The sequence below is a fragment of the Sinocyclocheilus anshuiensis genome, unplaced genomic scaffold (assembly GCF_001515605.1).
Source record: "Sinocyclocheilus anshuiensis isolate Anshui unplaced genomic scaffold, SAMN03320099.WGS_v1.1 scaffold1341, whole genome shotgun sequence".
Lineage (NCBI taxonomy): Eukaryota > Metazoa > Chordata > Actinopteri > Cypriniformes > Cyprinidae > Sinocyclocheilus > Sinocyclocheilus anshuiensis.
The window spans coordinates 740,641-754,956 of record NW_015553274.1 but is presented as its reverse complement, the minus strand read 5'-3'; the positions used below and the strand labels follow the sequence as shown (position 1 = coordinate 754,956).

The window sequence follows — 14,316 nt, the reverse complement described above, 5'->3', positions numbered from 1 at the left end:
AGTAATATTGTTCCTTTTACACTAAATGCAACACTGTAAAAAGTTTTCATTAATACAAAAACAATTTTCCATGCATCTAACTTATTTTCTGTAATGTTTGTTCACCAAGATTTTCAAACGTCACAATAATCCACATGACTCCAGTCTATCCATTAATGTCCTGTGAAGTGAAATGCAGCATGTTTGTAAGAAACAAATCCATCAAGACTGTCGCTTCCGACCATAATCCATAAAGTTAAAAGTTAAAACCTTTAAGATTTTATTGTAATGTTGGTTTGTTCACCTAGATTTTCTTCATCAATTGATTAAAAAGGCTGTAACTTGACACCACCTTCTTTTTACATTGCAGTATTGTATAAAAACCAGGAATAAATATGATGGAATGGATTTGGGGGGGAAAACTTGCTTATTTACACCCATAGCCTAATATGTATGTAATATATCCTATATTACAAATCAAGCCACAAAACAAGCTATTTGCATCAATGCGCAAATTTTGCTCCACACAGTGGAGAATAATATAATAATAATATAAGCATATTTTTAATGTCACTATTTTATAGTATTATAACTTATCCAACTTGTTGTAGCCTACATTTAATTGCATCAGTTGTATTTCTTCACAATATAAAGGACACATTTTGATGACTGGAGAACTAATGGAGGAAACAAATCGATCATGCTCCTACATTATTCAGCTATAGGAATTTTTGACTTTCAGACAAACATACAGAAGTAGCCTACAACAATGACGTCAGCGAGTTTAATCCAAGTCGACAGAAGTACAGCGGCACTGTTTCACGCGGCGCACGCGCTTCTTCTTGGTGCTGGGAGTTTGCCCGGGACAGATGAGCGTGTAAGTCACGGTAGTGAAACTCTTTGGCTTACACACGGAGCACGACTGAAACGCACTGTCCTCTTGATAAACGTGCCGAGGTATGTAGAAAGAGTTGCACTGCCCGTAACAAAAGCGGTTGATGATGGCGCGCGGCTGGCACCCGTCCTCGTAGATCATCAGTTTCAGCGGCTGCGTTTTACACCAGTCAAGTTTGAGGTAACGGCGCTCCGTTATGTGTAAAGCCTCCTGACTGGAGTCCAATACCTCGTCCCCGACTGAAGGTGGTCCCGTTCCCCTGGAACTGGCCTGCGGTGTCTGTTCCGACTGGTTTGGGCTGTATTTATTTGGGTGAGGAATGGCGCCGGTTCCCCTGATCCTCGCCGGATTGCAGAGCAGCCACAAGACCACGATAGTGACAGCTAATGCGTCTTTAGTCATCCTTTCACATGAAGAAAGAAACAGAACATTAAATGTAATCAAATATACAGTAATATAGGCTATATATATATATATATATATATATGTGTGTGTGTGTGTATATGTTTAAATAAAAAATAGAAATTTAAGGGTTTTTATACAAATATGCTATATTGTTTTATCAAAACATTTCATTTATAAAAATGAACACAACTTCCAAACTTAAAATATTTCAAAGCATGTAAGGTTCATTTAAACATTTACATTTTTATATACATTTCCTACTAATTCCTTTTTGGTAATTCCCTCTGGTGACTAATTTCTATAAACACATTTCACAAAAATCACACAGATGTGATTTGAAAATATATAAGTATATACAGTATATTCCATATGCAGACTTACCTCAGATTAATAATGGTTCAAACTTCTTCACATGGACTGGAGCTATGTTCACAAAGGTCTTTGTATACCATAACAAACTGATTAAAAATAGGTTAAACCAAATGATCCAGAACTCTGAGTCTGAACTAAGGTCTGGAGCTCTGTTCTGAGTGCTGACATTTAAAGAGAATGGGGCAGTCCACGCCTCCTCTGTGGTTCACAGCATTTTAGGGATGGTCCAGTGCTTTAAGAGAGTAAGGAACTTCATGATGAATGCATATTGTGATGTTTGTAATTTAGAAGAATCATGAAGTTAAAAACACGTCTCGAATTTTCTGCACATGAACATATACAATATTTTTATTTGATTAAGTGTTATTACAACAAAAGTTGTGCCAAGAGAATAATCATTCATTTTACAGTCACCCTTTGCTGCTCTATTAATAATATGATTCATTTGAATATCACACATAATGTAATGCTGACTTTACTGTGAAACTGTTAAAATTTTCATTGTACAGATTTGATAAATAACACGATGTTTAGGTCTTGATATTGCTTGTAGCAGTTTCAACCTCATCTTCCTCTGAGAAATGTGGCACTGATTTCTTGGCCACCACGTTATCCAGCCTCTGTCCCATCAGATATGGATTTGTACTCTGAAACACATTCAGTGACACATCCTGTGACATTTTTTTCTGAAAATGCAACATGTATATGCAACAGTGCTCCATCTAATAGTTCATGTGTTGGGCGTCTGCTGACAAAGAATCAACCAAAAGGCATAGAAAATTATATTCATTGCTTACCCTTTTTCTTCGTTTTGGTCCACCCTTCAGTTTTTCATACAACAGTCCATTATTCTGAAAGAATGAAAATAGATATTTAGTGCAGTCTGCTACAGACCAGAATCTTGGGCTATTTTGCTTCATGTTTCACACTGCTCATAATTTTTCCGGGTTAACAATTAATCCTGTGTATTCAAAAGATGACATTTCACACTGAACATTACTAAACCTCACGTTAATGTTCTTAACTGCATATTGGCAGTGTCGATGTCATTGTTTGGACAAACGCAGCATGCTACCTGTTTACATAATGGCGTTAGCATTGCGCATCCTCATACTATATATTGCTGACAGTACTATAAAGTTTTAATGAATGGACTTTTTGGATTATAAAGGTAACTATGAAATGGTCTCTTCTTTACTCCAGTTTACATGTTTTCCGTCATCATTTGAACTTTGACATTACCTTTACACGGGGTTAAAAGTGTGGGTTTACAACAACGATAACCAGGGGTTAAGTGCAGTGTGAAAAGCCCTTAAATGATTCAATCCGCGCGCTCTCTCTCTCTCTCTCTCGTGCTCTCTCTCTCTCGCGCACTCGCTCTCTCTCTCTCGCGCTCTCTCTCTCACTCGCTCGCGCTCTCTCTCTCTCTCTCGCTCGCTCTCTCTCTCACACACACACCATGCGCAAAACTCCGCATTTGAACAGTCAATAGCAAATACTTAAAACTAATAACAAAACAGTAGCTGATTCAGAAGCGCCAGATTGTCATAGCAAAGTCAGAATTACCTCCTCTCCTAGGTTCACGAAACGGTCGTCCATAAAATGCATTGCTGTTCTGTTGTAAGTGATCTTAAAGATTCCTAAATGCATCTACTTTCGGAAGGCCAAATAAAGTGCTTTTGCTTTCGCACTGAAACACACAGCGTCTCCCTGACATGGCTGCATCAACACTAACTGCGGTTACTGAAACCACGCCTTCTTTCTTTGCGTGAACATTTGGGTGGCATCATCCTAATATTTCCACATAGTGAGGTAGATATGTGGGGGCGTGTTAGAACGAGCCGTTTTAGGGGGTTGTGGCAGAGTCTTAACTTTGATAAAGTATATCTCTTTGGATTTGAGACTTTAGTCTTTGCAACTTCAGGGATCTTATCTATGCACAATCAGCTTGTAACACTCCAAAGAGAAAGGAAAACTTGAAATCGCATCATATGACCCCTTTAAATGAAAAATCAGAAGTCTCCTCCAACCTGTTTCAAGGTGTCAAGTGTGAACTCACCCACTTCGCCAGTGCAGGGTAGTCATGCTCGGGGTCAAAGAGGTGCTGATGTTTCTGGAATTCTCGACTGAACTCTGCAGTGTCTGGAGAGTTCTCTAAACATCCATCAGCAGCTATAAAAACCACATTTTTTAAACAAAGAGAGGGATGTACCCCATTCTCCGTGAATGTTTAGACCATTCAAACAGTTTAGAGTTGTCATTCCTTTGGGAGAATATGGTAAACACCTTCAATCTAATCAAATATTGAACAAATTTTCTTTGCCTCCAAAAAATTATTCCTCTTTCGATTAATCAAAGTGAATGGTGGCACCACTATATATTTAAGCATTCGATTGCACTTGGATCAACATACCAGTCTTTCCAAGGGGGCAAGGATTGGGAGGGTCAGGGTAGCCATGGTCCTCGCTGAAGTCTGTGGGAACACTGTCTCCAGTTAACTCTGCGACAATGTTAGGGATGTTCCCATATGGCCCGAGATGTTGGAGTCCCTCATGGGCACCACCTATTGGACACAGTCTAAAATTACACCTGAAGGCAACCACACAATGAGGAGTATTATAAGGACAACCTATTATTCTCAGTGGTCATTTACATTTTTAAAAAACGTGCAATTGCCAACAATGAGAAACTCTTACCTTGGATGCTGAGTGGACCGACTATGTTGGTGGCCTGATGCGCGGGATACTCGACCCTGGGCCGCGCGATTCCCAGCTGCTCCATCACACCGTGAAGCAGGCGTTGGATATCCGCCTCCGACACCTGATCCACCGTGCGTGGACTGCGGCCAGAAACGACGGCCATCGAGCTTATGATGACACTCAGAAGAACCGTGTGTGTCATTTTCGGAACCGAACCCATCGTTGACGTTCACTAAACACCGACAATTAACACAACATGTAGTGGAAAATTATTGCTGCGCCTTATATGTATGCTAAAACGGCAGCTTTTAATAAAATATTCATTGTTTTTAATATTTTATATATTTAAAAGTTAATGTAGAAATTGGGTTATAAAGCTAAAGCTTATTTTCTATAATTTAGATATTATTGAGCTCGCGCATTCCTGATTGTAACTACGTCACAAGTGCACAGACGTCATAAAAACATATGCCGTTATTTTACAAGCGCAAATTAAGAAGCATATTATTCGTATTTCAGCAAAACTGAAATCCAGCGTGTTGTAACTATATAAAATAATCAGCTAACCAAATTTGAAGCGATAACCTACCATGTAATCCTGTCTGATAAAGAAGTTGTCGGGTTCAACACAGATGCCGTCCTCCTCCTCTTCCTCGCTTCATTTGCTCTGTTGCCAAGCAGCCGAATCACCTCACCTCCACAAATGATCATTGGTTTACGCAATAACCAGCACATAGCCGTTAAAACTTGCTGCTGTGATTTATTGGGAACGGTAGAAGGACAAAGTATACGGAATATATAAGGAAGGTGTTAAAAATTATATAATAAATGTACATTCTAAGTGAGGTGTGTCGTGTCGTCATAGTCCGGGAATGTTATGGACCTGTCAGATTAATCGAATTATAATAGTTTAACGTCTATGCAAATATAGCCTACAGTACTTTTTTCTTTTTTTTCTTTTTTGACGTGCATGCAATTCACTCCTCATTACTAATAATATAACCAACAGCAATGCTTAAAAGTAATTATAATAATTTCCCTGGTAGTCTCTTCTCTGGAACAGGCCTGAATGGACTATATTATGTACAGAGCGTTCTTTAGAATTTGCAGCTGGTAAACTAACCTCTCCTGCCTCGTTCTTTTCAGAAATTGAGAAACAATTTGTACACAGACACGTAATTGTACATTTAAATGCTTACAACAACTAAACACTATCGTACCTATTTAAGCTAACTTTAGCTAACTAGCGATGCTGTCTTGTAAACGACATCATAATGGTGTTCTTGATCATCAATAACTTACTTCATAGTCATGAATATAACTGAATATGTACACAGGGTTGCCAACTTTGGTTGTCTGGCTGGCTGGCTGTAATGAGATTAGTTACAGTTGTGCAGTAAAATTCACATTAAAGATTAACTTTTCATTCATGAAGATGACATGAAATAAATGCGCCAAAATGTGTCTCCTGGCGGGAAACAAATAAAATAAAGAATTAAGCCCAGACACCAACAGTCTAGAAGGGTTAATTATTACAAATTAAATTAAATAAATAAATTATTAATGGTATAACAATTAAATAATGATGCATTAAATATTTTGAAATATATTTAGATTTAATTTAAAAACAACATTTTTTAAAGTTTTATCTTTAACTGTAAAAGCTGCTAAATATATTCAGCCAATACATACTTGCTGCTGTAGTTTTGTTACTCTGAATTTAGTCTGAATCACTTAATGCACAGGTTTATTTTTTACATCGGCTTGTCAGATAGTTAATTCCATCCATTGCTATCACTTATTCCACATAACCTACCTACGGTATGCATGTACAATTTTGAGAAGGTTTTTATTTTTTTTGTCTAATGCTTTTCAAAAAATCTGCTAATAGCTAATATCATTTAGGATCAAACTGACAATAAATAGCTTTTGATAAGGAAACATGGAAAAGTCTGTATTTGTCAGTTGCAACTTCTTCACCAAATACTCAAAGACAATACACAATGCGAGCCAAAAATACTGTTACACATCACAACTTGTATTACAACATTCATTACATGTATATACAGCATAAAGCACAGTACAAATGCATACGGAGGGTTAGTTGGATTAAACTGAGGAGGATTTGAGGTTTAGAAGCACTTCCTGTGGACAATGGAGGGACCTGCCTCATCATACTCCTGCTTGCTGATCCACATCTGCTGGAAGGTAGACAAGGAAGCCAGGATGGAACCGCCAATCCAGACCGAGTACTTACGTTCAGGGGGAGCAATGATCTAGAGGACAAACACAAGAACATGAATGTAGTTAGACTACAATTACAGCTATAAAAGGAACAAGCTCATTTAGTTGGATGGACGTTTACCTTGATCTTCATTGTGCTGGGGGCCAGGGCTGTGATCTCCTTCTGCATACGGTCAGCAATACCAGGGTACATGGTGGTACCACCAGACAGGACGTTGTTGGCATACAGATCCTTGCGGATATCAATGTCGCATTTCATAATGCTGTTGTAGGCTGTCTCATGGATGCCAGCAGACTCCATACCTGTGAGGAGCAACATTGCAAGCTATGTCAGCAAGGTAACAATTGTGATGTAAAGACAGCAACATGGGGTAATGCAATAAGGTCATTTGAGGCCCAGCCAAAACATACCAATGAAAGAGGGCTGGAAGAGGGTCTCAGGACAGCGGAAACGCTCATTTCCAATGGTAATGACCTGGCCGTCAGGCAACTCATAGGACTTCTCCAGAGAGGAGGAAGACGCAGCAGTAGCCATTTCATTCTCAAAGTCCAGAGCGACGTAGCACAGCTTCTCCTTAATATCACGCACAATCTCACGCTCAGCTATGGAAGAAAAGAGAGAGTACTGTAAGTATATTTTATATTGGGAAAAGACAATGAAAACATTTATTTTGCGTTCATGAAAAAAGTGTCAAAAATGTGCCCCCTCTTGAGACCAGGGCACTCACCGGTAGTCACAAAAGAGTAACCACGCTCGGTCAGAATCTTCATCAGGTAGTCAGTCAGATCTCGCCCGGCCAGATCCAGACGCATGATGGCGTGAGGAAGAGCATAACCCTCATAGATGGGGACGTTGTGGGTCACACCATCACCAGAGTCCAGTACAATACCTATAACATGATAGATTGGCATGTTAAGTATTGCAGATTTATATAGGAATTAAAGTCTATAATGTTACTTATTGCTTGTAGTTACTTGATAGACACTTACCAGTGGTACGGCCTGAGGCATACAGAGAGAGCACAGCCTGAATGGCAACATACATGGCAGGGACATTGAAGGTCTCAAACATGATCTGAAAACGGAGGGGAACATTTTTTAATAAAATCTAATTCAAAATATTGACAAAAACTATAATAGTATAGGTCTATCAATAATACAAAAATAACCCTGGTTTCAGCACTAGTAATGGTAAACACACTCAAATGGTTTATGAAAACTCTGAAAGGTTAAGGGGCCAAAAGGGCCCCAATGAAAAAAACTCATGAGAATAATACATAAAAAAGTTTTAGAAGTTAAGATATGCATGATTTTACATTAATAAAGTTATAATATTTAAATTTTTACAGTATTGAAAATTACATGGCTGCCATTATATGCTGCCTCTAGGTCTTATTTGTTAAATCCACAATTAAAAAAAAAAAAAAAAGGGTTGTAAACCCCTGCATTAGCTTACTTGTGTCATCTTCTCCCTGTTGGCTTTAGGGTTGAGGGGGGCCTCAGTGAGCAGAGTGGGGTGCTCTTCAGGGGCCACACGCAGCTCGTTGTAGAAGGTGTGATGCCAGATCTAAAGATATTTAAATATATTAAATCATTGGATGAATGCATGGAGTGAATAACTAGGTGACTGAACACAGTATGTAGCTCGCTAATAGGAATAAATTCCCTTTTATTTTTGCTTTTACTGAATAATAAAACAGTGTCAAATGAACAATTCAGCATTCTGTATTCATTCTTTGATTGCTACCTTTTCCATGTCATCCCAGTTGGTGATGATGCCATGCTCGATGGGGTATTTCAGAGTAAGGATACCCCTCTTACTCTGAGCCTCATCTCCCACGTAGCTGTCTTTCTGACCCATACCGACCATCACACCCTAAAGGAAAAGAGTCATGGGTTATCATCACCAAGCATAGTTCAGTTAGTTTGTATAATATGTTGCAATGATTTTCCACGGCCAATATGCAATATGTTGGCTGGAACCAGGAATTTACTACATGCTTTGGAGGCCCACCTGGTGACGGGGTCTGCCAACAATAGAGGGAAAGACAGCACGGGGAGCATCATCACCGGCGAATCCAGCCTTGACCAAACCAGAACCGTTGTCGCACACAAGTGCAGTAGTCTCATCGTCGTCACACATGACTGGTCTGTTTTAGGATGGTCCTAGGAGAAAGAAAGCATGTGTTAGGAAGTTAAAACAAGTTAAAATCTGAATAATAAAATGAATATTAAATAACCTTGTTAGAACATTTATTTTTAATAGTATTCAATCATTTTAATAAATATATACTATATATCTATATATCCTCTACAATCCGTATTTTGCAAAAAGCAAAAATATTGAAATCCATAAATCCTCTAAAACGCAGCATCAGGTCAACAAAAGGCCAAAAGCAGCACGGCAGATCCCCTTTAAACTATTTTAGGCATCAGCTCTTGTCATTCTGTACGGAAGTCTCTGACCCAGAGTCCTATTTGCAGCTATTTCACAGTTGTCTGATGACAAATGACAGCAGGACCTTAGGGCCGCCTCCTCAGCTGTCTAGAAACTCTTAGAGATCTACTGGCAGCATGTGTCAATTCATCTGTTGATGACTGACTCCCTTTATTAGTGCATCTTCAATCACCCTTATGAGATGTGGATTCTAACCAAATTAATCTTTTATTCAATCAAATACAACTAGTTACAACTGCTCACTTCTGCTCTCCTTCATCACTAACAGCATTAGCAGCTTTGAGTTAGCAATGGTCAACCATTGTTTTTCATACATTTCTCTATCTACAGCTACAGATGCAATCTTATCACAGAGAATGAGCAATTATGTTGTCAGTAGTTTCAGTGTAAAAGCAGCCAGCTTTCCACCATCTTCATCAACAGTTCCAGAGATTAATGTTCCTTCTCATGTAGGAGATGAAGTGTTGGGTTATTCCATTTCAAATCTCTCTCTATCTTCCCTGAAGTAGTCCATAGAGATATACAGTAGGTAGTAGCAAACACTCACCAAGTTGTAGCACAAGACTGGGGTTTCCGCTGGGATGAAGGGCATGGCAGAAGGATGCCTCTTAAATATGCTAGTGGTGGGAGGGGGCTGGGGTTCAGGGGCGGGCTCAGGAGTTCACACAAGACCAAATAAGAGATGCTAGAAAATGACCCATAACCAGTATATCCTGTCCTCCATGTCTCTGACTTGATTACCAAAATGGACAGATGTTTCTTAAGAGGTGACAGATCCTCTATGGTAGCAAAATAAGCAGTGGGAAATGGTTTGTTATGATTTCAGAGCCAAATGGAAGGCCAAAAGAAGCCAAGTACGATTCTTTCATTGTTCTCCATATCTTTTAACATATGATATAATGTTTTATGTCATGTTCTGTTATTTGTGTGACAAAAAAAAAACACACAAAATAGTGCTATAGGATGATTAATTGTTGATGAATGTGATTTAATCATAAAGAACAGCACTGTTTTCTATGGATGTGGCTAAAGAAAAAAATATTAATGTATATCGCACAATGCCATTTTTGTAAGGATAACAGTTATTAGACAATAGAGGGTTTTTTTTAAATCGTTGGCAGATGTTGAAAATTTTGTTGTACATTTTTACGTTTAAGATGACCTTTGCCATCATCTAACACACACTTAAAATTAATCTTTTAAAACATTAATAATTTGATAACACTGTTCAAATTTAGCAAATCTCAAAATTAATATAATTTTTCATGCTGTACTTTATATTGTGAAGCCGAAAGTCCAATACCGAAAGTTTTGCTATTGTTAACTGAAACTAAACCAATGAAAAATAATTTATTTTAAGATGAAAATAAATCTGAAATAAAATTTAAATATTAGTTGAAATCATAAACTTAAAGAATTAAAAATGATGCCTTGGCAAATAACAAAAAATAAATAAATAAGTTGAAGCTGAAGAAATAAAATTACTATAACTAAAACTAACAAAAATTAAGCTAAATAGAAATATTAAAAACTAATAAAAATAACAAAATTAGCCTACTACAACCTAAGCTAAAATTGAAACCTGAAAATATAAAAATAAAAACTCATTCAAAATATGAATAAATACTATAATAGCATTTAAATATAATACTAAAATAACACTGAATGAAATTCACTTGTAGCATTTAAAATTATTGGTTTTTAATTTTTTGTGTTTTATTTTTAAATTAGTCAAAATAGTATATAATTTTAATATTGACCATTTCTTGTCCAATAATAATTGTATTGACCAGAATATTAATATTATTTAAGCATAAGAAGACAATAGCACATGGAAAATAGTTTGTGATTGCCATTATACACACAAAAATGTACAAATAACCTGTTTAAATGTTCGTTTTAAGGTTTTAGCTACTATTTGTACCAATAAGAATGTCAGGAAATCACACATCATGACCTTTGACCCAGAACAATATACAACTAAATGTTTAAGATAAATATATGACCTACAATGTCAAAAAAATGGTTTGACATCACAGGCATTTGGAAGACTAGATGTGTGGCGGGGTCACATTTAGGAGCCAGACCTGAGTAACACCACCTTTGTCAAATGGCCTGAGCCCTGGTATGTGATCGGGCCCCATAACATGCCAGACAGTTGAGAGGTGTGGGGGTGTTAAGCAGGACCCGTGTCCTTTCTCTGCAACTGCTGTTCTCTGATTGGCCCAGCTCTGTCCTTTTAGGGTCATGTTGAGTGACAGGTGCTCCTGGCTACACATCAGTGCTGCTCCTCAGTGCTGCTTGCTTGGCTCCAACTCCTTATTTGTCACCTTCTCCCCCGTTATCTCTTTCACTCAACACAATGAGCAAACAACCTCACTATGATGAGTATGGTTTTGTAAAATGCTAGTTTGGTTCTACACATGTACTTTGGGTCAAAACGTGCATTTCAGAAATGATTCATTTTCTTTCAACATCTTCGAAGGACCATTTGGCGTTAAAGGTGGCATTGCCTCCTGTTTTGGCATGTGTTTGTTATCTTGCATTGTTTCAGGCTTGGTGAACAGAAGATAATGTTCTATTTGTGATCCTCAAAGCTCAAGCCTGACTGAAAAAGACCGTGATATCAGCGTGATAGTATTTTCTAACCTTTTGTTATCAGATTTCTGGAGTTTCTTATAGACCCTTCAGCTTGCTGTGCCAAAGTTGGATTATGTGTGAGCACCATGAAGTTTAAGCCTCTTTGTTAATGTGCTATTATTAGCCATTTTTCAAGCTAGCTTGATAGATATCTACAGAACACAATCCATTCGGATTCCCTTGAACCCTCATGTACCGTGACCAATTCTAGCATCTTATTATAGCTCTGATGATGCTGTCTACCAAAATGTGATCATTGCTAATGGAATTAGCATATTTTTGATGAATAAACACTGAAAAAGTACATTTATGACATTCAGGAAAGATAAACGAAGGAATTTGGGTGTCCCAGTTGCGCTATTAATGTACAGTAACAGTTGTAATTCTGCTGTGGCAATATTTACTGGGTTGTAATCTATTAGCGCTGCTATGTGGGAGGCCCAGTGGTCAAACAAAGCAAGCAACCAACACAGGCACTTTGAAAGGGTCCTGTCTCCTTAAAAGGGCATGGAGGGGACACAGGATTTGCCTGTTTCAGACAGCTGCGCTTACCAGACCCCCAATTGGAGAGTGGCATCTGTTGGGCCCAAATGCTTTTTAACATTCATTATATTGGGAACAATGGTTTGTTGATCAACCTGTTTGTGACATGACCCTGCTGGGCCATACTAGAGAGTGATGTGGATTATATGCTGCACTGATGGCAGCTACAGTGTTCGCAGGGCCTAAAGGAGAATGTCTGAAACACACAATTTAAAGTTGAATTCACTTCATGTATCAAATGTGAGTACATAAAAGCTGAGTTAATGTTCTGCTATTTCTGTAACACCAACAAGAGAGAGAGAGAGAGAGAGAGAGAGAGAGAGATTATAAAAGAATTTCTTGCCAGTAAGCAAGTATTATCTGTTGTTGTTGTTACCTAAAACTAAAACTTGATTGAAATAAATCTGAAATGTCATAAAATAAAATATACATATTATAGGAAAAACTTACACTAAAAACAAAAATTAGAAACCGAAATAAAATAGGTTTAAATTTAATTACTATTACATATAAATGTAACAATGCTAAATAAAAATATTTAAGAAAAATGACAAAAGCTACAACCAAAATGACAAACTAAAATTAAAATGGCAACTGAAAATGCAAAACTGCTAAATATTTTAGAATTAAAAATATTAATAATTACTAATAAATAAATAAATACTATAATAGTATATAAAATACTAAAATAACACTAAAATAAAGAAATCAGGTCACACTTCTTTTTTAAGGTCCAACTCTCACTATTAACTTTTAACCATGACTTTTGCCTCAATAAACTCCTAATTTGCTGATTATTAAGTTAGTAAGGTAGTTAAGTTTAAGTATTGGGTAGGGTTAAGGGATCTAAGGGATGGTCATGCAAAATAAAGCATCAATATGTGCTTTACAGTATAAGTACTAATAAACAGCCAATATGCTACAGTGCATTACAATAGTCCAGTCTAGAGGTCATGAATGCATGAACTAGCTTTTCTGCATCAGAAACAGGTAACATGTTTCATAACTTGGCAATGTTTCTAAGATGGAAGAATGCTGTTTTTGTAACATGGGAAATATGATTTTCAAAAGACAAGTTGCTATCTAATATGACACCCAGATTTTTGACTGTAGAGGAAGTAACAGTACATCCGTCTAGTTGTCAATGTGTCAGCTAATGCAGCTGTTGTCAGCAAAGGACTCTTTTAGAATGGATTGCTGACAAGCATGCTAATGAGAAAACCCCATATAAAAGATCCTCACATGTACATGTCCCAGAGTCAATCACTGTTCAGAGTCACTCATATCGGCTCTGACAGTTAAGACTCGGATGGATCCTCTACCTTTGTGTCACTGCAGTTCATAACATCATCGTTTTACAGCAGCACAGATCAACTCACAAGTCAGTGCCAGTTGTACCACACTCCAGAATAGAAATGCATGAGGCAGATATAACAGTTGTTTTAGTACGTACAAAAGAAAACTGATATCAGCATACGCAAATACAAGCATAAATATTTTGAGCAATGTTAACTCTTTTTGAAGTTGAGGAATGTTTCTGCAACTCAGTTCATGCAGTCCCATGCAGAAATTGTTTCGCAACATCCTGAGAGTACTTAGAGGAGAATGACCGGTCATGCCAAGAGTGCCCTAGATAATGGCTACTATAAATATATGAAGTGCTTTAGAAGTTTCCATGTCAGCAATGTTGTGCACGGAGAACACCATTTAATCAGTGTACTAAAACATCAAGTGTTAAATTAAACTTGAGATGCTCGCATTTTCATATGAAACAGTATATAATATGAAATTACATTGGGAATATGTAAATATTGACCATTATTAGACCGTAATTATCAGCTTATCATATACAGAAATTCAACATCAGTTATGAACAATAGCACTTTGGAAACCAGTCTTCAGTGAATTTATCTTGATATATATATCAAGATAAATTCACTGAAGACTGGTTTCCAAAGTGCTATTGTTCATAACTGATGTTGAATTTCTGTATATGATAAGCTGATAATTACGGTCTAATAATGGTCAATATTTACATATTCCCAATGTAATTTCATATTATATACTGTTTCATATGAAAC

General features: G+C 37.3%; 3 protein-coding genes across 3 annotated transcripts; all 3 read right to left on the bottom strand.

Annotated features, from left to right (window-relative positions):
• Positions 1 to 466: 466 nt before the first annotated feature.
• Positions 467 to 1,903, bottom strand: LOC107668262 (gremlin-1-like). Its single transcript, XM_016460082.1, has 2 exons — positions 1,661 to 1,903; positions 467 to 1,277 (listed from the first exon to the last, which is right to left on the bottom strand). Exon 2 carries the CDS (start codon positions 1,274 to 1,276, stop codon positions 764 to 766), a length of 513 nt encoding a protein of 170 aa, XP_016315568.1. The 5' UTR covers position 1,277; positions 1,661 to 1,903; the 3' UTR covers positions 467 to 763.
• A 70-nt stretch (positions 1,904 to 1,973) lies between these two features.
• LOC107668261 (neuroendocrine protein 7B2-like) lies at positions 1,974 to 5,024 on the bottom strand. Its single transcript, XM_016460081.1, has 6 exons — positions 4,940 to 5,024; positions 4,348 to 4,582; positions 4,065 to 4,214; positions 3,711 to 3,823; positions 2,449 to 2,502; positions 1,974 to 2,298 (listed from the first exon to the last, which is right to left on the bottom strand). The coding sequence occupies exons 2-6, from the start codon at positions 4,568 to 4,570 to the stop codon at positions 2,182 to 2,184; spliced, it is 657 nt and encodes a 218-aa protein (XP_016315567.1). The 5' UTR covers positions 4,571 to 4,582; positions 4,940 to 5,024; the 3' UTR covers positions 1,974 to 2,181.
• Positions 5,025 to 6,285: 1,261 nt separating this feature from the next.
• On the bottom strand, positions 6,286 to 9,639 carry LOC107668229 (actin, alpha cardiac). Its single transcript, XM_016460032.1, has 9 exons — positions 9,600 to 9,639; positions 8,609 to 8,760; positions 8,342 to 8,470; positions 8,051 to 8,161; positions 7,585 to 7,669; positions 7,323 to 7,484; positions 7,006 to 7,197; positions 6,716 to 6,897; positions 6,286 to 6,626 (listed from the first exon to the last, which is right to left on the bottom strand). Exons 2-9 carry the CDS (start codon positions 8,735 to 8,737, stop codon positions 6,483 to 6,485), a joined length of 1,134 nt encoding a protein of 377 aa, XP_016315518.1. The 5' UTR covers positions 8,738 to 8,760; positions 9,600 to 9,639; the 3' UTR covers positions 6,286 to 6,482.
• Positions 9,640 to 14,316: the final 4,677 nt, after the last annotated feature.

Excerpts from the sequence above, each read along its gene's own strand:
- LOC107668262 (XM_016460082.1), bottom strand. The coding sequence starts at position 1,276 with ATGACTAAAGACGCATTAGCTGTCACTATCGTGGTCTTGTGGCTGCTC.
- LOC107668261 (XM_016460081.1), bottom strand. The coding sequence starts at position 4,570 with ATGGGTTCGGTTCCGAAAATGACACACACGGTTCTTCTGAGTGTCATC. Across the intron at positions 2,503-3,710 it reads ACCCTGCACTGGCGAAGTGG|AATAATGGACTGTTGTATGA; the intron begins GTGAGTTCACAC and ends TCATTCTTTCAG. Across the intron at positions 2,299-2,448 it reads GACCAAAACGAAGAAAAAGG|AGTACAAATCCATATCTGAT; the intron begins GTAAGCAATGAA and ends AATGTGTTTCAG.
- LOC107668229 (XM_016460032.1), bottom strand. The coding sequence starts at position 8,737 with ATGTGTGACGACGATGAGACTACTGCACTTGTGTGCGACAACGGTTCT. Across the intron at positions 6,898-7,005 it reads CTTCCAGCCCTCTTTCATTG|GTATGGAGTCTGCTGGCATC; the intron begins GTATGTTTTGGC and ends TGCTCCTCACAG. Across the intron at positions 6,627-6,715 it reads CCAGCACAATGAAGATCAAG|ATCATTGCTCCCCCTGAACG; the intron begins GTAAACGTCCAT and ends TTTGTCCTCTAG.